Source organism: Carcharhinus amblyrhynchos, chromosome 7, assembly GCF_965287045.1.
Source record: "Carcharhinus amblyrhynchos chromosome 7, sCarAmb.v2.hapA, whole genome shotgun sequence".
Lineage (NCBI taxonomy): Eukaryota > Metazoa > Chordata > Chondrichthyes > Carcharhiniformes > Carcharhinidae > Carcharhinus > Carcharhinus amblyrhynchos.
This window is the reverse complement of record NC_137330.1, coordinates 12469567-12494981: the sequence shown is the minus strand read 5'-3', so window position 1 is coordinate 12494981 and position 25415 is coordinate 12469567. Positions and strand designations below refer to the sequence as shown.

Genomic DNA, 25415 nt, shown 5'->3' with positions numbered 1-25415 from the left:
GAACCCAGGTTCAATTCCTCACTTGGGTCACTGTCCGTATGGAGACTGCACATTCTCCCTGTGTCTGTGTGGGTTTCCACCGGGTGCTTCACTTTCCTCCCACAGTCCAAAAGATGTGTGGGTTAGGTGGATTGACCATGCTAAATTGACCCTTAGTGTCAGGAGGGCTAGCTAGGGTAAATACATGGGGTTATGGGGATAGGGCTGGTGGGATTGTGATCAGTGCTGATTCGATGGGCCATATGGTCTCCTTCTGTGCCGTAGGATTCTGTGGTAACTAGGGCCCATGCTGGTACCCAAGCAACACCTTTTTATTGAGAGGAAGTAAGATAAGTTAAACGAGAAAAAATACGTTAACTGCTACTCGATCTTCAGAAGGCGTTTGATAAGGTGCCACACAAAAGATTGTTACAGAAGGTTGGGGGCATGGAGTTGGGGGTAAGGTGTTAGCGTGGATAGGGGATTGGCTGTCAAATAGGAGGCAGAGAGTGGGTGTCAATGGGTGCTATTCGGATTGGCGGTTGGTGACTACCGGAGTGCCCCAGGGATCGGTGCTGGGGCCTCAGCTATTTACCATTTATATAGATGATCTGGAGGAGGGAGCCGAGTGTAAAGTGTCAAAATTTGCTGATGACACAAAGATAAGTGGAACAGCAAATTGTGTGAAGGGTGTAGAAAGTCTGCAGAGGGATCTAGATAGGCTGAGCGAGTGGGCGAGGACCTGGCAGATGGAATACAATGTTGGCAAGAGTGAGTTTATCCACTTTGGTAGGAATAATAGTAGGAAGGACTACTACTTACAGGGCGAAAAGCTGCAGCATGCTACGGTGCAGAGGGACCTGGGTGTCCTTGTGCAAAAACCCAGCCTACAGGTGCAGCAGGTGGTCAGGAAGGCAAATGGGATGCTGGCCTTCATAGCGAGGGGGATTGAATATAAAAGTAGGGAGGTCTTGCTGCAACTGTGCAGGGCACTGGTGAGGCCGCAGCTGGAGTACTGTGTGCAGTTTTGGTCGCCGCACTTGTGCAAGGATATTTTGGCCTTGGAGGGAGTGCAGAGGAGATTCACTAGGCTGATACCGGAGTTGAGGGGGTTGAGCTATGAGGAGAGGCTGAATAGACTGGGCTTGTACTCGTTAAGAGTTTAGAAGGATGAGGGGGGATCTTATTGAGACGTATAAGATGATGAAAGGGATGGATAGGGTGGAGGTGGAGAGGTTCTTCCCGCTCAGAAAGGACAGCAGGACTAGAGGGCACAGCCTCAAGATAAGGGGAGGGGGGGCAGTTTAGAACAGAGTTGAGGAGGAACTTCTTCACTCAAAGGGTGGTGAATCTCTGGAATTCTCTGCCCGTTGAAGTGGTGGAGGCTAGCTCGCTAAATATATTTAAGACGCGGGTAGATAGGTTTTTGGTAGGCAAGGGGATTAAGGGTTATGGGGAGAAAGCGGGAAAGTGGAACTGAGCCACTTCAGATCAGCCATGATCTTACTGAATGGCGGGGCAGGCTCGAAGGGCTGGATGGCCTACTCCTGCTCCTATTTCTTATGTTCTTATATTCTTATAGGCACTCACCAGGTCCATCAAATGGTAACAGCCGGTAAGGAATTTTTTCCACGGCACCCAATGGAATAAGGTACATGTCCTTAACTTGCTTCACATTGTTGGCAACTACCCCATATCGCTGCCTGCTGTTGAAGTATGCATACAATGAGGTGTACGTTATCTGATCTTCCTCAGTTACTGGACAGAAACGAATCACACATATCTCCTGTTCAAAGTATGAAGAAAATGAACAATAGTTAACATTTTAAAACTCTGCAACTTGACCTACATGCGATGACACACGACAGCTTTGGCTTTCAGTCTAGGGAGCTAACCGTCTGCTGAAGCCACTATTAAAACAGAAAATTATAAAACGTGCTGATAGCTGCAAAAGGAGTCATTCACTGAATGGCAGCCAAGAGCAGCATGGTACAGTGAGTAAGATACAATCTATTTAATTATCCTACAAATAATACAAGGAAATTTCTTTGCCTACATTCTCCATAGTTTCAATTACAGCAGAGCTGCCATTCAAGTCAATGATCTCTCATCAGAACTAGTCAAATTTAAAGATGTAGCAGGTCTTAAGCTGTTCAGATGTTGCCACACTGTTGAGAACATAGAACATTACAGCGCAGTGCAGGCCCTTTGGCCCTCGATGTTGCACTGACCAGTGGAACCAATCTAATGACCCTCTAACCTAAACTATTCCAATATTATCCATATGTCTATCCAATGACCATTTGAATGCCCTTAAAGTTGGCGAGACCACTACTGCTACAGGCAGGGCATTCCACACCCTTACTACCCTCTGAGTAAAGAACCTACCTCTGACATCTGTCCTATATCTTGGAATGCTGCCGGGATAATTTCCTTGAACAGTGTGTGTTGGAGCCGACGAGGGAGCGAGCTATCTTGGATCTGGTGCTATGTAATGAGGCGGGTAGAATTAGGGACCTTGCGGTGAAGGATCCTCTTGGAGAGAGTGATCATTGTATGGTGGAGTTTCTGGTGCAGATGGAGGAGGAGAAAGTGGGTTCCCGGACACGCGTCCTTTGTTTGAATAGAGGGGAGTATGGTAGGATGAGAGAAGAATTGGTGAATGTGGACTGGGGGAGTGCGTTGGAAGGTAGGTCTGCTGAGGAGCAGTGGAGGATCTTTAAGGAGATCTTTCTTGGTGCTCAGCAGAAATTTATTCCGATGGTTAAAAAGGACAGTAGGAAGAGAGGTAATAAGCCGTGGATAACGAAGGAGGTGAAGGAAAGTGTTAAATTAAAAGCGGAGGAATTTAGAGTAGCTAAGAGCAGTGGGCGAGAAGAGGATTGGGAAAGGTTTAAATGTCAACAAAGATTGACAAAGAAGTTGATAAAGGAGGGTAGGAGAAGCTATGAGGCTGGGCTAGCACTTAATATAAAAAAGGATAGCAAGAGTTTTTATAAATATATAAAAAGGAAGAGGCTGGCTAGGGTGAACGTTGGTCCTTTAGAGGATGAGAAAGGGGAGCTAGTGGTAGGGGATGGGGATATGGCTAAGGTCTTGAATAACTTTTTTGTTTCTGTCTTCACGGAGGAGGACGTGAATAATTTGCCGGGTGTTAGCGATGGAAAGGTGGTAGGAATGGAGGGTCTTAATGACATTACTGTTACTAGAGAGGTGGTGCTCGACAGACTGGAGGGGCTGATTGTGGACAAGTCCCCAGGACCGGATGGAATGCATCCGAGGGTTCTGAAAGAAATGGCGGAGGTGATAGTGGATGCCTTGGTGGTTATTTTCCAGACGTCGCTGGATTCCGGGGAAGTGCCGGAAGATTGGAAAACGGCTAATGTTACGCCGTTGTTTAAGAAGGGTGCCAGGCAAAAGGCGGGGAATTATAGGCCGGTTAGTTTAACGTCTGTGGTAGGTAAAATGTTAGAATCCGTCATTAAGGAGGAAATTGCGAGGCATCTTGAAGGGAATTGCTTGATAGGGCGGACGCAACACGGTTTCATTAAAGGGAAGTCGTGTCTGACAAATTTACTGGAGTTCTATGAGGATGTGTCTAGGGCAGTGGATAGAGGAGAGCCGGTGGATGTGGTCTTTCTGGATTTTCAGAAGGCGTTTGACAAGGTACCTCACAAGAGGTTATTGCAGAAGGTCAGGGGACATGGAGTTGGGGGTAGGGTGTTAGCGTGGATAGAGGATTGGTTGTCAAATAGGAGGCAGAGAGTGGGGGTCAATGGGTGCTATTCGGATTGGCGGTTGGTGACTAGTGGGGTGCCCCAGGGGTCGGTGCTGGGGCCTCAGCTATTTACCATTTATATAGATGATCTGGAGGAGGGAACCGAGTGCAGGGTGTCGAAATTTGCTGATGACACCAAGATTGGGGGAAAGGCAAATTGTGCGGAGGGTGTGGAGAGTCTGCAGAAGGATCTAGATAGGCTGGGCGAATGGGCCAGGAAATGGCAAATGGAATTTAATGTTGGCAAGTGTGAGGTGGTCCACTTTGGTAGGAAGAATGGTAGGAAGGACTATTACTTACGTGGCGAAAAACTGCAGCAGGCGACGGTGCAGAGGGACCTCGGGGTCCTTGTGCATGAGTCGCAAAAACCCAGCTTGCAGGTGCAGCAGGTGGTCAGGAAGGCAAATGGGATGCTGGCCTTCATAGCGAGGGGGATTGAATATAAAAGTAGGGAGGTCTTGCTGCAGCTGTATAGGGCATTGGTGAGGCCGCAGCTGGAGTACTGTGTGCAGTTTTGGGCGCCGCACCTGCGCAAGGATATTTTGGCCCTGGAGGGAGTGCAGAGGAGGTTTACTAGGCTGATACCGGAGTTGAGGGGATTGAGCTATGAGGAGAGGCTGAATAAACTAGGCTTGTACTCGTTAGAGTTTAGAAGAATGAGGGGAGATCTCATTGAGACGTATAAGATGATGAATGGGATGGATAGGATAGAGGTGGAGAGACTCTTCCCGCTCAAAAAAGACAGTAGGACTAGGGGGCACAGCCTCAAGATAAAGGGGAGGCAGTTTAGAACGGAGTTGAGGAGGAACTTCTTCACTCAAAGGGTGGTGAATCTCTGGAATTCTCTGCCCGTTGAAGTGGTGGAGGCTGCCTCGCTAAATATTTTTAAGAAGCGGGTTGATGGGTTCTTGATAAGAGAGGGGATTAAGGGTTATGGGGAGAGGGCGGGAAAGTGGAACTGAGCTACAACAGATCAGCCATGATCTTATTGAATGGCGGGGCAGGCTCGAAGGGCTAGATGGCCTACTCCTGCTCCTATTTCTTATGTTCTTATATTTATCACCCCCCCAATTTAAAGTTATGTCCCCTCATTCCTAACATTTTTTGCTTTAATTTCAGATTTCCAGCATCCACAATAGTATGCTTCTCTTTCAATAATAGGAAATGCCATGACTCTATGGACCTTAATCTCCTTGAAGTAGTAATCAGCCTGTCCACTATGTACCCACTTACCTGTGCTAAATTTCTTAAATACCTGTCTCACACAAACTTCCTGACTCAGACCAGGTGAGATTCAGGCAGCTCAGAGCATCCTTAGCTCGAGAGTCAGTGTTCCAAAGAAGCAGAGTGAAAAGGACATGCACTAGCTGCCATACAGCAGGTGAGTTTATCAACAACTTTTACAGATTCACCACAGAAGCATTCTTTTTGGTTGTAAACTACAAAAGGTTGTGAGTATAGCCCAATCCATCACGCAAACTAGCCTCCCATCCATTGACTCTGTCTATACTCCCTGTTGACTTGGAAAAGCAGCCAGCATAATTAAGGACCCCACGCACCCCAGACATACTCTTTTCCACCTTCTTCTGTCGGGAAAGATACAAAAGTCTGAGGTCACCTACCGACCAACTCAAGAACAGTTTCTTCCCTGCTGCCATCAGACCTTTGAATGGACCTACCTCGCATTAAGTTGATCTTTCTCCACATCCTAGCTATGACTGTAACCCTGCATTCTGCACCCTCTCCTTTCCTTCTCTATGAACGGTATGCTTTGTCTGTATAGCATGCAAGAAACAATACTTTTCACTGTATACAATGCATGACAATAATAAATCACATCAGTTTAGAGGTCTCATTGAAAATAACAGGCCGGTGAGGAGGTAAGTATCTGAGGTAGGTGGTGGGATTTAAAAGTCGGACAGCAAGGAGTGGGATTGGACATCAGTGGGAGGTTTGACATCAGAAGAGGGGATCAGACATTGGCGGTATGATTCCGAGGGGACGGGGGAGGTTCAAGAAGGATTGGTTTGGGATCAGGTCAAGTGAGGTCAAAACAAGGGCGGGAGGTGCTGCACAGTTGGGTCAAGTTGAAGGAGTCCAGGCAAGTCAGGTGGGTGGTCAGGTCGAAAGAGAGAGATGGAGAAACATATATATGTGTGTGTGTGTGTGTGGGGGGGGCATTGGTATTATTCCCCGGAGTCTCATGAATAAGGAGGGGTATTTCGACTAGGACTCAGTCTGGGTTTTTTAAATAGCTATGCCAAAGTTAGAAGTACTTCTATTTTTTCTGTTTCTGGCTAATTATTTCCGTAACACTGGCAGAAACATCCGAAGTTTGAAAATTAAATAACTTTGTCAGATGGTTCCCAGCACTGTGCAATTGTCCAGGGGAGGTTAGTGCTTCTGGACAATTGCAGCATAAACCCTTACCTGATGTGCTGGGGAACTCCGAGAGGAATTCCCCAACACATCTTTGACGTATCATCCAAACTTGCCAGGAGGTTACAGGCCACTGTGTGTCAGAACATATGCATCACATAAAAGTCTCTAACACAAATTATTATCTGGCCTAGAATACAGGAAATTTACTGACACAATTTAATCAAGGAAAAATTAGACTGGCGGGGCTGGGGAATCTCAATTTATCAAATGAGTGAAGAATATGTAATAAATAAATATTTGCATTACTTGATGAAGTGAACTTCAATGCTTGCAGCTGTTGAATTATTTAAAACCTATTTCTTTAGTTCAGGAGCAATGTGCAAATCTATAGAGCTTGCATACTTCATTATACTAAGAATACTTCTTTATATGTCAACCATTCAGCTCCTCAAGCCTTTTCTGGTATTGTTTCTGATCATGACTGATCTGTTTTCCAACTTCATTTACTTTGATCCACAAGTCATCAAAAATCTGTTGATTTTACTATTGAAAATTCCAACCATACCATGCTGTTGGGAAAGAGGGTTCCAAATTTCTATTATCCTTTGAAAAATGCTTTTCAATATCACTTCTACATAAGAACATTAGAAATAGGAGCAGGAGTAGGCCATCTAGCCCTTCGAGCCTGCCCCGCCATTCAATAAGATCATGGCTGATCTGTCGTGGCTCAGTTCCACATTCCCGCCCTCTCCCCATAACCCTCAATCCCCTCGCTTATCAAAAGCCCATCAACCCACGTCTTAAAAATATTTAGCGAGGCAGCTTCCACCACTTCAACGGGCAGAGAATTCCAGAGATTCACCACCCTTTGAGTGAAGAAGTTCCTCCTCAACTCCGCTCTAAACCGCTCCCCCTTTATCTTGAGGCTGTGCCCCCTAGTCCTACTGTCCTTTCTGAGCGGGAAGAGTCTCTCCACCCCTATCCTATCCATCCCATTCATCATTTTATACGTCTCAACGAGATCTCCCCTCATTCTTCTAAACTCTAACGAGTACAAGCCTAGTTTATTCAGCCTCTCCTCATAGCTCAACCCCCTCAATTCCGGTATCAGCCTAGTAAACCTCCTCTGCACTCCCTCCAAGGCCAAAATATCCTTGCGTAAGTGCGACGACCAGAACTGCACACAGTACTCCAGCTGCGGCCTCACCAATGCCCTATACAGCTGCAGCAAGACCTCCCTACTTTTATATTCAATCCCCCTCGCTATGAAGGCCAGCATCCCATTAGCCTTCCTGACCACCTGCTGCACCTGCAGGCTGGGTTTTTGCGACTCATGCACAAGGACCCCGAGGTCCCTCTGCACCTCTAAATTACCTAATTAATTTTAAAATTGTTTCCTTGTTCTAAGTTTTTTTATCTCTAGAGGAAAAAACTTCTTGTGTATTATCCATTTGTTATTTTAAACAGCTCCATTAGATCATCCTCCTAAATTCAGGGAAAAGCAAACCACGTTTATGTAATCGGTCCTAACAACGCTATATGTCCCAGTATGATTCTGGTGAATATGTGGTATAGCTCCTGCAAAGTCAACACTTTTTTTCCTGAGGTCCAATGTCCTAAAGTGGTCCACTACTTCAGATGGGGTCTGACCAAGGATCTGCCAACTAAAGCATCACTCCATCACTTTTGTACTCAAACTCACCCATGCACACAAGCTTTAGTGCATTATGTATAAAGCCCTTTGCTCTTCAATAGTTTTTAAAGTTTATTTATTAGTGTCACAAATAGGCTTATGTTAACACTGTAATGAAATTACTGCAAAAACCCCCTAGTTGCCACACTCTGCTGCCTGTTTGGGTACACTGGGGGAGAATTTAGCATGGTCAATTCACCTAATTAGCCCATCTTTGGACTGTGGGAGGAAACTGGAGCACCTGGAGTAAACTAACGCAGACATAGGGAGAACGTGCAAACTCCATGCAGACAGTGACTCAAGCTAGGAATCAAACCTAGATCCCTGGCACTGTGAGGCAGCAGTGCTAACCACTAGTCATTTGCCATTAAGAAACTATTACAATTTGTTTGTCTTGGATCCAAAGCAGATAGCTCACACTTCCGTCAGTGCATTTATCTGCTCTAGTTGAGTCATTTTGTCATGATGCCTCCAAACTTGAATGTACAATTCTCTTTCCGATCGTATGGTGAAAAACTGAGCTTACATCCCTGAGGAAAGCTACTTGTCACGTTATGTCAAAAGCACGTGCGTCCTTTCCCAAACTATCATTTCCCACCTCCCAACCAGGGCCAGAGGGACAAACTGCAGGCCCAGGGACTTCTCCTGTTTCTGGTCTCTTATCCCATCTCTGCCCTTTACACCTTACCCTCAGACATGCATGCTATTTTCAAGATTCATCACTCAATTCACCATAAACAATCACAGAAAGGTCCTAGCAATATGATAACTCCTATTGTTGGCATCTGATTACAAATAACATCTAATCTGTATATGCAGCTTGAGTCATTAATATTAAAAGCAGCAATGACATAATGCAGCGCCAGTTTTTGTGCGCCCTCGGTGATCTTGCTGTGACTGTTAAACAAACCAGAGAGTAAAAGTTTTAGTTTATTAGCATAATGCAATATTGTTAATTTGACAGAAAAATATCCCTTTAGTTATTTATAACACTTTGCAGATGATAACACAATTTCAGTGACTGCCTTATTAACATATGTTGTACCTTGCATGATGATAGTAAATGCAAACTTGGGGGAAAGATTATTTTATGGGACTTGAGCTTTGCTGGTGAGAAGAACATTTATTAGCCATCTCTGATTAGCCTTGAAGGAAACTTCTTCCAGCTTTTGCAGTTATGACCTTGGACACTCCAAGCCTGCAGGTCATCATTATGCACCCTTCCTCAATCACCTTTGACGCTCCCTCCATCACCCTTGACCGTCTTCCCACCATCTTTGGTCAACTGATTGTCAAAGTAGGACTACCTGGCACCACACTGGATCTGTCCACTTTCACCCTCGACACGCCAACCATTATCTTCAACCCTACCTCTATCCCTACTGACTTATTCTCAATCACTCTTGACCTTCCCCCTATCGTGCTTGATCTCCCCCTAGTGTGCTTGATCTCCCGTTATCATGCTTGATCTTCCCCTATCGTGCTTAATCGCTTTTGGTAGAGACTGACACTCCCTCTGTCCCCCACAAACACTTTTAGGCCAGTTATGACCCAACATCCCTCCATCAACCGCGTCCCAACCTGCCTAGACAGCCAGCACCTGAGCTCAATACAAAAGGTCAGTCTCCTCTCCCCGATCCAAGAAAGCTCTGCATGAAGAAAGCAGCTCCTACTCACTTCAAATCTACCAGGAAGTCTATCTCACCTGCTACGTGCGTTGTTTAATAAGTTGTGACCTAAAGGCACGTGTTTCTCATTTGTTGCTGACTTAATCTCAAAAGTACAATTTAATCCAAAGACCATGTGTTTTAACAAATACCAATGACATACTAATGTATTAAAACAGCAAACATAAGTGGACTTTGGTCCGCCAATTTAATTCCCAACTTTCCTCAGGCCACTACTAAGCTGAGATTTCATCTCCTGCAAATTAAGTACTCCTGCTTGCCTTATGGCATCATTAGATTTTACCCTCGGGTGAGCCAGGGATAATTCTTAGCCAGTTTCTGTAAACACAGCCAGAACTGTCAAAATTGCCAAGAAAACCACTGATCCCTTCGGCAACCTTTTCTTCCAATGTTGTGAAACATGAAATTCATGGTTCATGTTAATATTTTAGAGATAATGTTTAGCTCTGGGAAGGCTATTGTTATGAAGGTAAAGTAATTAAAATGCTGGGTTTAATAACTGTCAGAATGCCTAAACAAACAGCATTGAAGAACATTACCCATAACTGTTTCATAGGGTCAGAATAGAAGGCCTCAAGCTATAAAACAGCAGGTTGCCTACTTGGCTGGAGCAATTGTAAATTAAAGATAAATAGCTTGAAGGTCAGTTTGAACAAGGCCCAGAGCGAGCTACATCATAATGGGGGTGGGATGAGCTTAGAAAGGCTCTCTGGTTTCAGTTTATCTGGTGTGTGCTGGGAGAGGTTTTTAGTTGCAGTTTAAACCTTGTGTGGTTGACAGCTTACTGGGAGAAGTTAGCCAAAATATATGACATTTAGACTAACCTGCACTATAAGCAGAGTAAAACATTAACTCAACAAAAATAGAAAATGCTAGAAAATCTCAGCAGGTCTGACAGCATCTGTGGAGACAGAACAGAACTAACATTTGAAACCTGGATGACTCTTCATCATTGACCAGATGGAAAATCCTCCTCATTGCCCGGATTTCAGACACGAAACACAATTCATAAATCTACCCTTCTAATTGCTGATATTGCTAGCAAACTGTAATAGGAGACATCCACCACCCTGTTAATAGAAGAATCCACGAGCCCATACGTTTTAACATTTTAGACAACAATGTTTTGGACCACTATATTCAAGATTTTTCAAAGCATACCTTAGTTCCTGAAGCTTTAATCTTGTCCACATAATCCCAAACCATCTGAGGAGGAATCCTACCTCCTACTTGTATTGTATCTGGCAAATCCTTTAGGAAGGGAAAATGTTACAGCACATTAATTAAATCATTATGAAGCAAAGAACAATTTTCATATTTATTATAGCCGCTCCCACTTACAAATGGCCTAGGTCTTAAATTAGCAATGGGGATAAATAATTAGCAAAGGGGATAAACATGAGCAGAAACTTTTATGTATTTATTTCTTTTTCTTTTCTCATGGACTTGCACTAACATCATGCAGCTCACATGGCTAAGAAACAAAACGGCCCTTTTCCTGGTCTTTACCAATGTGACTGCACTACAAGCAATGTAAAGAAAATAACACTTCCTTCTTCATGAAGAAGTGCCTGACATATCATCCCTACAGTGCTGAAGGTGGCCATTCAAACCATTGAGCCTGTACTGATAACAATGCCATCCAGGCCTATTTCCGAAACCCCATGTATTTACCCTGCTATTCTCCCTCACACTAAGGAGGCAATTGATGTGACCAATCAACCTAACCTGCATATCTTTGGACTGTGGGAGGAAACTGGAGTAACCGGAGGAAACCCTTGCAGATATAGGAAGGACGTGCAAAATCCAAATGGACAGTTACCCAAGGCCAAAATTGAACCCAGTCCCTGGCGCTGGGAGGCAGCAGTGCTAACCACTGTGCCACCGCTATGCCTGAGTGATGTGACTGATACTAGGAACTGTTCGGTAGGGGAGCAGTGAAGGGGATAATTGTAAGGGGATCATCTCCACTCCTGTGAACTGTGAACATTAACACAATCAATAGTGTAAAATCAATAAATTGATAACTAAATCACACACACTAGAGGTGCTGAAGTCTCACTGGTCAATGTCATCAATCTATTGCAGTAGCTTTCTTCCCTTGCCCCCATTATATGTCCTGAAATCAAACAATCAACTGCAAAAGTAATGCTTTTAACTCATTGCCTTTTTTGAAATATTAAACAATGCTTAAGATTTTGAAAAGCTTTGCCAAACTGACTTCTACAGAATGAGATTTTTATTTCTGGTCTTGTCACAATGCAGGTACGATCTTACAAAAAAAAATTCGAAGGCTTAGTTCAAAAAATAAGCCACAATCTGATTCTTGCCAGCAGGGCAAAGCGGCTACTCAGCTCAAAGGGCGCTATTGTGCATGCACCCTGGTCTTCCAGTGCACTGTATCAAGAGTACACAGTGCACTGGGAGATTGTTTCTGAGCACTCTCCCTGCCAGACTGCCACCTCCAATTTCCATCCCTGATTCCGACCCCACACAGGCCGATCGCTACCCCCACGCAGGCACTCCCTCTTGCCCGCTGATTGCTGTCCTGATGCAGAGTACGCAGCTCCCATGCCTTTCCCCTCACGACCCATCCCCTCCCCTTAGACCCTTCCCCTTAGTACTGCCTGATGCCAGGGTGCCTGGTGGGCAATCCCAGGGTGCCAGGCTGGCACTGCCCAAGAGATTCTGCCCATTGCTACCCCCAACCACCCAGGGAGGCTCAATGGCCTCCAGGCTCACTGGTGAAGCCATTACACCAGGTCTCCATTGCTGGGAACCATACATGATCTGACAGTTAGGACCTCCACCGGTGAGGCCTTCAAGGCAAGTGAGCTCGGATGATAGTGCGCCGGGTTCACAAATCATACTAAGGTGAGCTTATCAATTTTAAAATCAGCCTTGAGCCCGCTGACTGTTCCAGCAGATCGGGGTTGGCAGCATCGCGAGAGGCAAGGACCTGGGCACAAACCCAGTATCTCTTCTTACGCATGGTCATTCCAGCTCACTACATGGATTGACCAGCGTGATGAGTCGGTAATATCGCCTCCGCAGTGTTTTTCTTCCACAGTGATTTTTACCCCCTCCACCTTAGTGATGTTGATTCTTTGCTGTGATTCAGCTTCACAAGATAGGGACCAAGAGGATCTGCTTCAGTTATGATGACCACTGTCCCCTGTAAACAGCCTCGCTACCAAAGTTCACAAGTCAAGAGTGGCCATATGAGGGAAGTTCTTTAAAACTAAAACAGAAGATGCTGGAAAAACTAAGCAGGTATCACAGCATCTGCAGGGAGAGAAACAGAGTTAATACTTTGAGTCTAATTTACTCCTCTTCAGGACAACTCTAAAGTAGAGTCATGCGGATTCAAAACGTTATGTTTCTCTCTTCACAGAAGCTGCCAAGCCTGCTGAGGATTTCCAGTGTTTTCTGTTTTTATTTCAGATTTCCAGCAGCCACAGTCTTTTGCTTTTATTTCAAATACTTTAAAATAACTGGCATCTGACAGTGGTGCTCCAGCAAGAAGTCAACACCTGCTGAAGACAGAAAATTGATGAAAACTACAATTACTACATTTCCGTAATGTCGGTAAAAATACAAGTTGCTTCTACCATTCATCTTATCAGTGGAAAAGTAACGTAGCAGCTGATTTCATTTCACAATAGCAAAAACGAGAGCCATCTTTATTGGACAAGATGATCAAACTGGCTGAAGCAATGCATTCTGAGCTGTATTTTGGTGTGATAAATTTACACAGCAACAACAATGAAAATGTACATCCAGTATTTTGAAATACTGCATAAGAAAACCTCAACTGCACTAGTAAAATTAAAATGGACACAAAATGGGAACAGCACCTCTGTTAGGTGATCTGCTGAACCAGAGACTGGATAGGCTTTGGTTACAAACTTTGCCACACTAGGCATGTTGATAAATCCCTTCCAGAGCGAATCCAGTCGAGCTAGAAACCTTGATTCATCTTCTGCAATATCATATGCGTCTGACCTGATTTAAGAAAGTACACAAAATGAAACTGTGAATATTTCTACACTATAAAACAAAGTTCAAATTACGGTTTCTCACAGTACGTGGTGGTATGTTCTGGTGAACAATAACTATGCACATATTGAGAATCCTGCAGTGCAGTCTCAAATAACTATCCTCACCTTGTCATAGAAGAGGTTGCTGGCTGTGGTGATTCAGGTCTCTCTCCCACTGTTGAATCAAAGGACAAAATAGTGGAAGCAGAGGAAAGAGCATCTGCTAAAAAGGCCATTTCAGCATCAACATCTGACTGGCGTCTCATCACACTTGTTGCCACTTTGGCTTTAGGCAGAGGAAGTTCTTCAGCAGGTGGTGCCATTCGACCTGAACATAAAAGCATGTTACAAAGAATCCCATCACAATTCATAGTGCTTATTAAGACTAATAACTAAATCAACATGCAAGGTCAGAAATGCTGAAAGATGAAGATGGATTAATAATATTTTGGCATCTCACATCACTATTGGAGCCTTAGTAATCTTTGGAAATTTTTTTTGCCCTGTTACTAGAGTTAAAATTAGTTGGCAGTTAGAAAACTAATAAAATGTTCAATGTAAATGCAACTTTCACTGGTGTCATCAGTGTGAGCCATATGTAGCTTCAACTCAAATGAACTTACTTATTTCTAGGAAGACTTTATAATGTTTTCTTCTTACCTGAGAGCCAAACTTAAGCTCCTGACAAAATATAAAAATCTTGGGTATCTTAAAATAATAGTTCCATGGTATACTTTCCGATATAAAACAACTCATTGAAACAAAAAATCCATACCCCAATTAATTTTTCTTGTGAGTTAAAATGAGGAATGACGAGTAGGAAAAATACAAATCAAATGCTGTACAATATCATCTTACAATGGACTTTGTTAATGAAAATGAAATAAGCCACACAAACTGCATATACCAAACGAAAAGAAACATTAGCAACTTTCTTCTGTAGAAAACCAACACATGTCCGATAGGTTATCCAATTTAATTACTTGTAATCAGCCAATTTTCTCTAGTCATCCATGAATTGAGCAATCTCATCTTTTCCTTTCAGCCAGGATCAATGCTTAAATTTTCCTGTGGTATGTTTACTACCATAGATCTTGAGATCACATCTACAACCTATCACTCTTCATTTGTCCAGTTATAGCAACAATCTGACATATCAGATAAATCAGGTGTACAAACTATAAGCACTTAAACTGTAGTTAAATTGTATTTCTGCTTTGTTGCTGCTTACTCTCTTAACTTCCAATCATTTGGAGCCACACCAACAGTAACTGAGTGGTCAAGTTGTGGCATTGTTTATTTTAATAAGCACTATTGCCTGGTATAGGGTATATCAGGTAATAAATAGACATTTGTGTAATGCCCCAACAATTAAGTTCCTTCTGTCCCTAGACATGTTGCTGCTAATGCACAATAGGATCAATGGCTTCTAAATATGCTGTAACCGTTATGGTACTGAATTTTCCCCAACTTCATGTTTCCTCACTTGTTCCAATGCAAACAGTGCACATGCTAGCATGAACTGCTCAAAATAGCCAAAATAACAGCAGGTTTTGGAGCATACTTCTGGTTTTGTCGAAACTTAACTTATTTCAACACATCCAGCAACTCAGACCAATTAACTAAAAGTTAGCATTTTTGCCAAAGTATAACATTATTGGCTCTAGCAGGGTTGTTCAATTTTAAATGTTTAAGAAATCAATTCTACAGTTCTATAAAAGGGTCAATGGGCTCGAAACGCAGTGTTTCTCTCTTTGCTCAAATGCTTTCATCACAACAATGTTGTTTAAGGATTCAGGTTTCTGGTTTGGGTTACAAACTTGAGTCACTTAAGAAATAAGCTGATACAGAAGGCTACATTATATACAGACACATGGGAAGGGGTTTCAAATTGTCACTAGGGATGGGTGGTTGCTCAAACTTGTTCACCGGGTAACCGTACCACTTTCCTGGCACAAAACCAGAAGTCTGAGTTTGAATGGTACTGATGGGAGTCAGGAGAGGCAACCTGCCCACTCTGTGTAATTGGCCAATTAAATGTATCACCAAGCTTGTTGGCAGCTCCCTTAAAGTCTTAGATTTAGTTACTAACAGGTTGATTCAATGCACTGTCAGAATAAAGGCAGGATGGAGGAGGTGGTGACATAGTGAGCAGCGATCAAGGACAGCAGGACAGAGGCAAGATTGAAGCAGGAAGGTTGAGCGATGGCCCTGATTCACAGGCAAGCAACTGTGCTCAGTGTTAAGTAATATCCTTAATATCTTTTGAAGTACTGACATTGGGTTTTGTGAGTTAGTGGGGATGTTGAAGGTTTCACGCAGACTCTGTAATCCAATGTCAACAAAGAAGAAATGGGATTTAACTTTTCCAAGCTTGGCCCAACCAATGATGACAAGCAGCATCTGCCAGAGCTGAGGCAGACACCTCGGCAGCAGGAGTGAGGAAGAAGAGACAGGAAGACTCCAGAGTCTGCACCTAATATGATCTTCACCAGCATATTCCTTTGCCAACTCTCACTTCCCACTTTCGTCTGTTCTGCCATCATGAAATAGAAACACACAAATCAGCCTTAGTGCAAAAATATTCCCCGTGTTTTCTTGTTTGAATTATCTATTACTTACAACATAATCAGCCAAGCCATGGCCAATCCACCTAACCTCGCATCTTTGGACTGTGAGAGGAAACCAGAGCACCTGGAAGAAACCTATGCTGACATGGGGAGAATATGTATTTACCTACCTATTCTATGATTCATGTAAAAATAAATTTGATACAATACTTTGTCTTTTCCAGACCGCTAAAAAGTTTTTTCCTTTATTCTTCATGACATGTGGGCATTTTTGGCAAGACCAGCATTTGTTGCCCATCTCTGATAACCATTGAATTGAGGGCAGTTAAGAGACATTGCTGTGAGTCTGGGGTCACAAGTATGCTTGACCAGGGAAGGATGGCAGATTTCCTTCTCAAAGGATATTTGTGATTCAGCTGTAATTTTACAACAATCGATGACAGTATCATCATTACCATTGCCGAGACTAGCTTTATATTCCAGAGTTTATTAACTGAATTTAAAATCAGGGGTATGGTTGGATTTGAATCCAGGCTCCGTAAGATTAGGCTGAGCCTTTGGATTACACTACCACTATGCCACCATCTACATTACCTGTGCAAATTTTGCAATTCAAGTCAAAGAGGTGTTTTTTGTGCTGACAGGTCGTGTCATCTGTAGTGTCCATTAGGCTTTCATCTTCAGTCTCTTCCAATTTCTCCACGAAAGGCTTTGGTTCCACAACTTTTAGTTCAGCCTCCTAATAGAGTTCACGAGGAAAACATTTCATTTATTTGAGAAAATGGATCTTACTTCAGTCCTTTCTGAGTTAGAGTATAGTTTCAACAACAAAATATCTAATTTATTTGAATATATTGTCAATTAATACAGTTTGATTAATTTCAAATACACAATTTTCTTTAGATGGCTACATAGATGCAAAAGAGGTTTGTGATTTGATAGTTAACCATCTTTCAAACACATTGAAAACAGGATGATGTTTAATATGCTCTTTATTTTTGAGTGGGCAGATTCCTGTGAACAAAGCAACAGTCCGAAGAGGAAAAAAGATCCCTTTTTCCTTTATCATTGAGACAAAATCGAGTTATGAACTTAATTTATTCATCATTCATTTATTCATGGGACATGGGTGTTGCTGGCTAACCAGTATTTATTGCCCATCCTTAGTCGCATTTGAATTGAGTGACTTGCTAGGCCATTTCAGAGGGCACTTGGGAGTCAACCACATTGCTGGAGTCACACATAGGCCAGACCAGGTAAGGACAGCAGATTTCCTTTCCTAAAGAACATTAGTGAACAAGATAGGTTTTTCTGACAATCGACAATGGTTTCATGGCCATCAGCAGAATCTTAATTCCAGATAATTCTTATTGAATTCAAATTCCATCATCTGCCGCAGTGAAATTCTAACCCGGGCTCCCAGAACATTAGTTGAGTTTCTGATTAAAGTCTAGTGATAATCTGCTAGGCTATTGCCTCCTCACGTTTTATCCTCACAAAATTTTCTGGCACTCTTTAATGCACAAAGGTCAAATCACTTGCTTTATAGAAAGACAGAAGATAGGAGCAGGAGACCATTCAGCCCCTTGAGCCTGCTCCGCCATTCGTCACGATCATGGCTGATTGTCCAACTCAATAACCTAATCCTGTTTTCTCCCCATAACCTTTGATCCCATTCGCCCCAAGTGCTATATTTAGTTGCCTCTTGAATACATTCAATATTTTAGCATCAACTACTTCCTGTGGTAATAAATTCCACAGGCTCACATGGGTGAAGAAATGTCTCCTCACCTCCATCCTAAATGGTCTACCCTGAATCCTCAGACTGTGACCCCTGGATCTAGACTCCCCCACCATCGGGAACATCCTGCCTGCATCTATCCTGTCTAGTCCTGTTAAAACTTTATAAGTCTCTATGAGATCCCCCCCTCATTAGTCTGAACTCCAGCAAAAACAATCCTAACCTAGTCAATTTCTCCTCATACATCAGTCCCACCATCTCCAGAATCAGCCAGGTAAACCTTTGCTGCACTCCCTCAAGAGCTAGAACATCCTTCCTCAGAAAAGGAGACCAAAACTGCACATAATACTCTAGGTGTGGCCTTACCAAGACCCTGTATAACTGCAACAACACATCCCTGCTCCTGCACTTGAAACCTCTCGCAATGAAGACCAACATACTATTTGCCTTCTTTACCACCTGCTGCACCTGCATGCTTATCTTCAGTAACTGGTGCACAAGGACACCCAGGTCCCACTGCACACTGCCCTCTCTAAATTTACAGCCATTCAGGTAGTAACCTGCCTTCTTATTTTTGTTTCCAAGTGAATAACCTCACATTTATGCTTTTAATGGTAAATGCTAGTCATGAACAACAATAGTGCAGTTTTAAGAAATTGTACACCAGTCACCGGACAGCTTCTAATTCATTTCCCTTTTTTACGAGAGTTGAGGATACCCCTTATAACACTGACAGTAGTAACACTGATCATCCTACACTTACAGCATGTCTTAATGAAGACTTATCGCTATAGTGCTATTGAAGGAATGTTATATTGTCACAGATGTTATCCTTGGGTGAGATTTTAAACCACAAATATTCAAGATCTTACTATATTTATCCTGTGTGTTTCAATGGCTGAGCTGAAGCTAAAACTTCAAAGTCATTAACGACCAGGAAATGGTATAAAGCTGTTCTTCCCCTTATTTAAAACAAACTACATTCTGAAGAGACTACTGCAACCGGGGATTTGTGAAGTTTATGCTGCACTGCCCATTAGTTTTGCAAATTAGTTGTTTCTTCATTTTTGTGGACTGGATTATCTTCACGCATTACCATCAAGCAAATTATGGATCAAGAGTCAAAGTTCCAAGTGATAAAAAAACTCCTTTATTTAAGTTTAATTTTAAGTTTTTTTTATTAGTGCCACAAGTAGGCTTACATTGACACTGCCTTAAAATCATTGTTAAAGTCCTCTAGTCGCCACACTTCAGCACCTGTTTGGGTACACTGAGGGACAATTTAGTATGGCCAATGCACGTAACCAGCACGTCTTTCGGACTGTGAAGAAACTGGAGCACCCGGAGGAAAACCATGCAGACATGGGGAGAACATGCAGACTCTGCACAGGCAGTGATTCAAGCCAGGAATTGAACCCAGGTTGCTGGCGCGGTGCAGCAACAGTGCTAATCATTGTGCCACCATGCCACACATTTATTTATTTTACAGTGTCTTTAATTTCATTACTATTACAGGACAGGTGTACATGAGGAAATGTATAGTAACAATTAACTGTTGTTTGACATTACAGCTAACAGGCAACTCGCTAGAACCATGTGTAAATGCTTCATAAAATTCTTGTCAAAAATTGATCAGTTTACAAGGAAATAAAAAACTGTGAACACTTGTTAAACGGACAGCGCGTTCATGAAACTATGCCATGATGTCAGCGCTGTACGCTTCACAGTTTTCCATCCATTAATTTTAATGGACATACAATAGGACATAGTGTCCTCCATGTCCAAATTATCAGCAAAAAAGCTCCAAGCTAGCAATGCCAATTAATAAAATCAATACATTTCTTTCTAGATGGCATCTTTTTTCAGCCTCATGTATACCCTAGAATTAGGCCTTTTAGCAATACAGAACCAGGTGGAACACAGTAACTACATTTTTAAAAATATTCATTTGTGGGACATGGGTGTCGCTGGCTAGTGAGCATTTATTGCCCATCCCTAGTTGCCCAAAGGCAGTTGAGAGTCAACCACATTGCTGTGGCTCTAGAGTCACATGTAGTCTAGACCTGGTAAGGACAGCAGATTTCCTTCCCTGAAGGACATTAATGAATCAGATGGGTTTTTCTGACAATTGGCAATGGTTTCATGGTCATCAGTAGAGTTTTAATTCCAGATATTTTTATGGAATCTACATTCAACCATCTGCCATGGTGGGATTTGAGCCCAGATCCCCAAAACATTAGCTGAGTTTCTAGATTAATAGTATCTGCCATGGTGGGATTTGAACCCAGATCCCCAAAACATTAGCTGAGTTTCTGGATTAATAGTCGCATGATAATACCACTAGACTCCATGCAAATGAATTAGAAAACAATCTATTAACACAAAAGGCATCTACTAAAGCTAATTTTAGAGAAAATATTGACAAATTTCTCAGAATATTTCGCTTGATCTCATATTATTCACTTACCTCTGTAACGACTATCTCAGATTCTTTCATTGGTGTCTCACTCTCAATTTCTATTTCTCCTTTGTGAGTAATTTTTGTAATTGGTCGCCTTTCAACCTCCCTTTGTTCTTTTTCTATCATTTCAATCGTCTGTGAATAGATTAAAGATACCTCAGATAAACTGTAATGAAAATGCATACAGAAGCTTACAAATATATAATCTGCCAATCTGTGCTCATTTAAAATAAATTTCACTGCAATAAATGAACAACTTATGAAAATTCCAATGTCAATTAAAGTACACAAAGAGAACAAATAGGAAAGAAAAACATAGAATATCATAGAATCCTACAGAGCAGCAGAGGCCATTTGGTCTATCAAATCTGCACCAACTCTCCGAAACAGCATTTTACCTAGGCTCACCCTCTCAAACTACCTCCAAGCATTTACCATGGCTAATCCACCTAACTTACACATCTTTGGACACTAGGGGGCAATTTAGCATGGCCAATCCACTTAATCTGCACATCTTTGGTCCGTGGGGGGAAACCAGAGCACCCGGAAGAAACCCATGCAGACAGGGGGAGAATGTGCAAACTCCACTTCACTCCAGGCCCAAATCAAACTCAGATCCCTGCCAATGTGAGGCAGCAGTGCTACCCATTGTGCCACTGTGCCATCCAGCATTTAATCTAATGGACATGTTCTTTTTACAGACTGGCCTAGGTTTCCCAATTGCAACACTGGAAGAATCGTGTGGGTTTGCATTGTTGCTACCATGTGAGTTTAGCCCATCTTGGACACTTCTTCTTTTACTTAAGGATTCAGTGTGTAATCTGCCAATACAATTAAGCTTAGCCCCAAAATACTTTTCGTCTAATTCTACACTCTGCTGATATTAAAAGGTCTGCCTGCGTTTACATTATTTATATTGCTTGGCTTTTGAAAGATCTGTCAGACTTTTGAACCTTTCTTAGCAACTTCAAGCTGCAAGTCCAGAATCATTTTTACTGATCTTTTCTGAAACCTGTCTAATGCACAATTTTTAATTTCAAAGTAGAATATTGAGAAAAGGTACATCATATTCAAATAACACTCTAAATAAATATCTTATATAAATATCTTTTAGAAATAGTATAACAATGAATAGCAGATTTATACTGGCAGATACATTCAGTGAAGTTATTAATCACCCATATCTACCTTCTTTCTTTCATTTTAAAAACCAATGCCCTTTTATTGTGTGAATGAACAATATGGGATATCCAATTTAAAAATGAATGAACAAAGTTTCTACAAAGGGGAAATGCATAAAAATTAATAGCAACCAAAAGATCTTACATGTCTATTCTCTCTTTGTCTCCATGCAGCTAACTCCTTGGACGCCAACTCTTCTGGACTCATACGAATCAAATGATCAGGTACAATGTCACCTTTCAATACTCGTTTGAACAACACCTGAAATGAGTCAAAAGTTTTCCAAATAAAACTTCAAATTTATAACAACCAATTTAAGATTATCCATCCAACTCAAAGTGTGACTCGCTAACATTTGATAAGAGCGACATATATTCATGCACAGGAACCTGCAGGCAAAGGGAACATGGCCAGTCATTGCCCCTTGTTTGAATTAAACAACAGCATTGGAAACAGTAGATAATACCCTGGTGTTTTGCTCCAAGGCTACACCTGAACCAAAATCCGCATGCCAACCATCAGCACCCTTTTTACCTGTAGTGTAAATTATTGTTCAGTTTGAAATTTAGCACTCTTGCATCTGTCTTCACGAGTACAAAATAAAAAGCTTCAACAGCTTACTCTATGCCTGGTGTCAGAAAGCCAATATGCAGAGTTGCTCGGGCAAGCCCTTAATCCAAACATTGTTTGCTCCAAAAAACAATTAAATTTAATTCATGGTCTCCACAGTGGGGGGGCTTACAAGATCCAAGCTGACATGAAAGGGCATTGTACCTATCTGGGGCCTGATTTGATGCTTGACCTAAGCCAAAAGGCAGAAAGCGATAAAACCTATGATACTAGGTATTCCCAGGTGTTCTCCCATCCAAGCACTCTGTGTTCAGCAATAATTTGTATTTTATAAAAATTAGTTTTCAATTCCATAGAGTAAACAAGTATACGTAATTATATAAATAATTAAATGATTAAGTTGTATTACTGACTGCCCATAATAACATTTTAATTTCTCAGGTCAGTAGATATGAGCTAGTGATAACATTAAAATGTTTTGCTAAGTCACAACTGTCCCAAATTTACAAAGATAAATATAATCTAACATTGAATGTTATCTTTAGCTGGGAAACTCGTTCTTCACAGGTGAGTGCTGACAAAGTGACTCAACCACAGAGAACATCATACCCAAGCTCGAATCTGTCATTAGGCTACATTCTGATGACAGTCGTTGGATAAGAACAGGATGGCTGGCCAATTTCCATTCCCAAATCCAGAGCTACTGAGATCAATGCGATCAATTACTGCAGTAAGAAATTAAGTAAAGTTTATTTATTAGTCACAATTAAGGCTTACATTATCACAGCAATGAACTGTGAAATTCCCCTTGTTGCCATACTCCAGTGCCCATTCAGGTCAATGCACTTAACCAGCACGTCTTTTGGATTGTGGGAAGAAACCATAGCACCCGTACTAAATCAACGCAGAGACAGGGAGAATATGCAAACTTCACACAGACAGTGACCCAAGATGGGAATTGAACCCAGGTCCCTGGTGCTGTGAGGCAGCAGTGCTAACCACAATGCCACCATAACACCCACAGAAATAGTCAGTGTTCAAAAAGGTATAGCACTTGCAAAATAGTCAGTAGACCCATGGTCCTAAAAACAGTGCTTCAAATCTCAAGTCGACTACTGCTATCTTCAATCTCCAGGAAAATCACTGAGTCAGGAATTAATCAGAATTCCCAGTTGACTTTTTTGCTTACAGCCAAGCCATACTAAACTGAAAATGCCCAATCTTGCCTAATCTAAATAGGTATAGGACAGGTTAGTACTTGGATAGGAGACCACCTGGGAATATCTAGTCCAATAGGTTTTATTGCTTTCTGCCTTTTGGCTTAAATCAATCGTCAGATCAGGCCCTTTCTTGTCAGCATGAATCTTGTAAGTCTCCCTTGTGGGGACCATGAATTGCACTTAACTGGTTTTTGGAGCAAGCAATGAGATGGATTAAGGGCTTGCCCAAGCAACTCTGCGCATTGGCTTTCTAACACCAGGAATAGAGTAAACTTTTTTAAAAATCAGCAACCTCCAGCTTCCCATAGCCCAGTGACTAACAGGATAAGTTTCAGTCAACTGGAGAGCAATGGCAAACTGCTTTCAGAATTCTAAGTCATAAGGTGCATTTATTTATTAGTGTCACAAGTAGGCTTACATGAAACCACTGTGAAAATCCCCTAGTCGCCACAATCCGGCACTAGTCAGGTACACTATTTGATTAGTTTACAAATTATGTTAAAATGCTATGTTTTTCCTCAAAAAGTTATCTGTCTGCATCAAATCTGCCTTTGGTGACTATTAACAAAGAAAGACACATTTAAATGCAGAAAGCCGAGTTCTCCAACGGGGAACTCTCCCTTCACATTTCTCACTGATTAATCAACTCTCTCCAGGAAGCAAAATGAAGTTAGTTCTGATACAACAACTCATGTTCACATGACATCATTTTATATCTGTTGGTATGAATTATAGTACTGTACTCCTATTGTCATACACCCACTGGTGTCATTTAGAAAAACAATGGTGGAAAGTGGAAATATTAAAAAAGGCACTGAAAGAGCAGAGTGGCTCCTGCTATGAATTACCTCTGAAGTTTTTTTTTCATCGGATGGGGGTGTTGCTGGCAAGACCAGTGTTTACTGACTAGCCCTAAATTGCCCTTGAACTGAAAGGGTAGTTAAGAGTCAGCCACATTGCTGTGGGCCTGGAATTGCATGTATGGCAGAGCAAGTAAGGATGGCAAATTTCCTCCCCTAAAGGACATGAGTGGACCAGATGGGTTTTTTTCAACAATACATTTTGTGGACACCATTACTGGGATTAGCTTTTAATTCTAGATTTTATTAACTGAATTTAAATTCCACCAGCTGCCAGGGTGGCATTTGAGCCCAGAGCATTAGCCTGGGTCTCTGGATAATTAGTCCAGTGACATTAGCACTACATCACCATCACCTAATAAATGTAGGCAGTATTGTTACCACAAAATAAACACGGACGAACAATGCTCTTTGTCCACTGTAGTTCAGTCATTCACACAAAAAAAATGCCTCCTAACAGCAGCAATGTTACTGAAAAGCTTTCAGGGTTTTGCTACATTATTCTGCAACAGAAAGCCATTCCAACTTGGCGACTGCGATTTCCTCACGCAAGTTTCAATACCTGAAGATTTCACTAGGGCATTTCACAACAAAATATTGTAATTTTAACTGCATACATTTCAATAACAATTATGATTAAAAGCAATAGAGGGGAGGGTGCAGAATGACAACAGAGAGATTGATGATTTGTAAAACAGAAGATTACAGAAAGAAGGAGCATATAATGCTTTGCTGAATGGGACAAACTTTTATCAACTTAGCTCCTGCTGGAGTTTAGCAGGAAATTTCAGTACAACTTCCTAAAAGAAAATTTCAGTGCAATTTCACAGTGCAGTGATATATGTAATTCATTACTGGAAATATACGGGGAGTTGGCAGGAAGACTACAAGATCAATTCCTAAATTTTTAGGGCTCTTTAATGAGGAGAGGCTATCTACCCTGGCACTTGCTGGAGGACTACAATAGGTAAGGGTGGCTTAAGAATTTTAAGATTTGCATATGTATGGAGAATTGGATCCAAGAACTTTCTAATATCAAGTCCCTTAACGTCCTTTAAATGTGAGCATTATATAGTGTAACAGAGGATCTTATCCCTCACTAATGAATGTTCAATATTGTTTCATACACACAACAGATTGCATGATTGATTAGATTTAGCAGCACCTGTTTAAACAGTATACAAGAGCTCAGGTAACTTGCAGACATTATTACAGCCTCAAAAAAAGGCTAATGACTTTAGTCCTGGATAC

General features: G+C 41.9%; 1 protein-coding gene across 3 annotated transcripts in view; it reads right to left on the bottom strand.

Moving 5' to 3' along the window:
* Positions 1-25415, bottom strand: part of phf3 (PHD finger protein 3) — a 144797-nt gene that overhangs the window by 6354 nt on the left and 113028 nt on the right. For all 3 annotated transcript variants that reach the window (XM_080191961.1, XM_080191962.1, XM_080191964.1), the window contains 7 exons: positions 21659-21775; positions 20339-20467; positions 16725-16869; positions 13687-13888; positions 13378-13525; positions 10682-10771; positions 1570-1765 (listed from right to left, as the gene is read on the bottom strand). In XM_080191961.1, the coding sequence (XP_080048087.1) occupies positions 1570-1765; positions 10682-10771; positions 13378-13525; positions 13687-13888; positions 16725-16869; positions 20339-20467; positions 21659-21775 (1027 nt within the window). The remainder of the gene's footprint in view (positions 1-1569; positions 1766-10681; positions 10772-13377; positions 13526-13686; positions 13889-16724; positions 16870-20338; positions 20468-21658; positions 21776-25415) is intronic.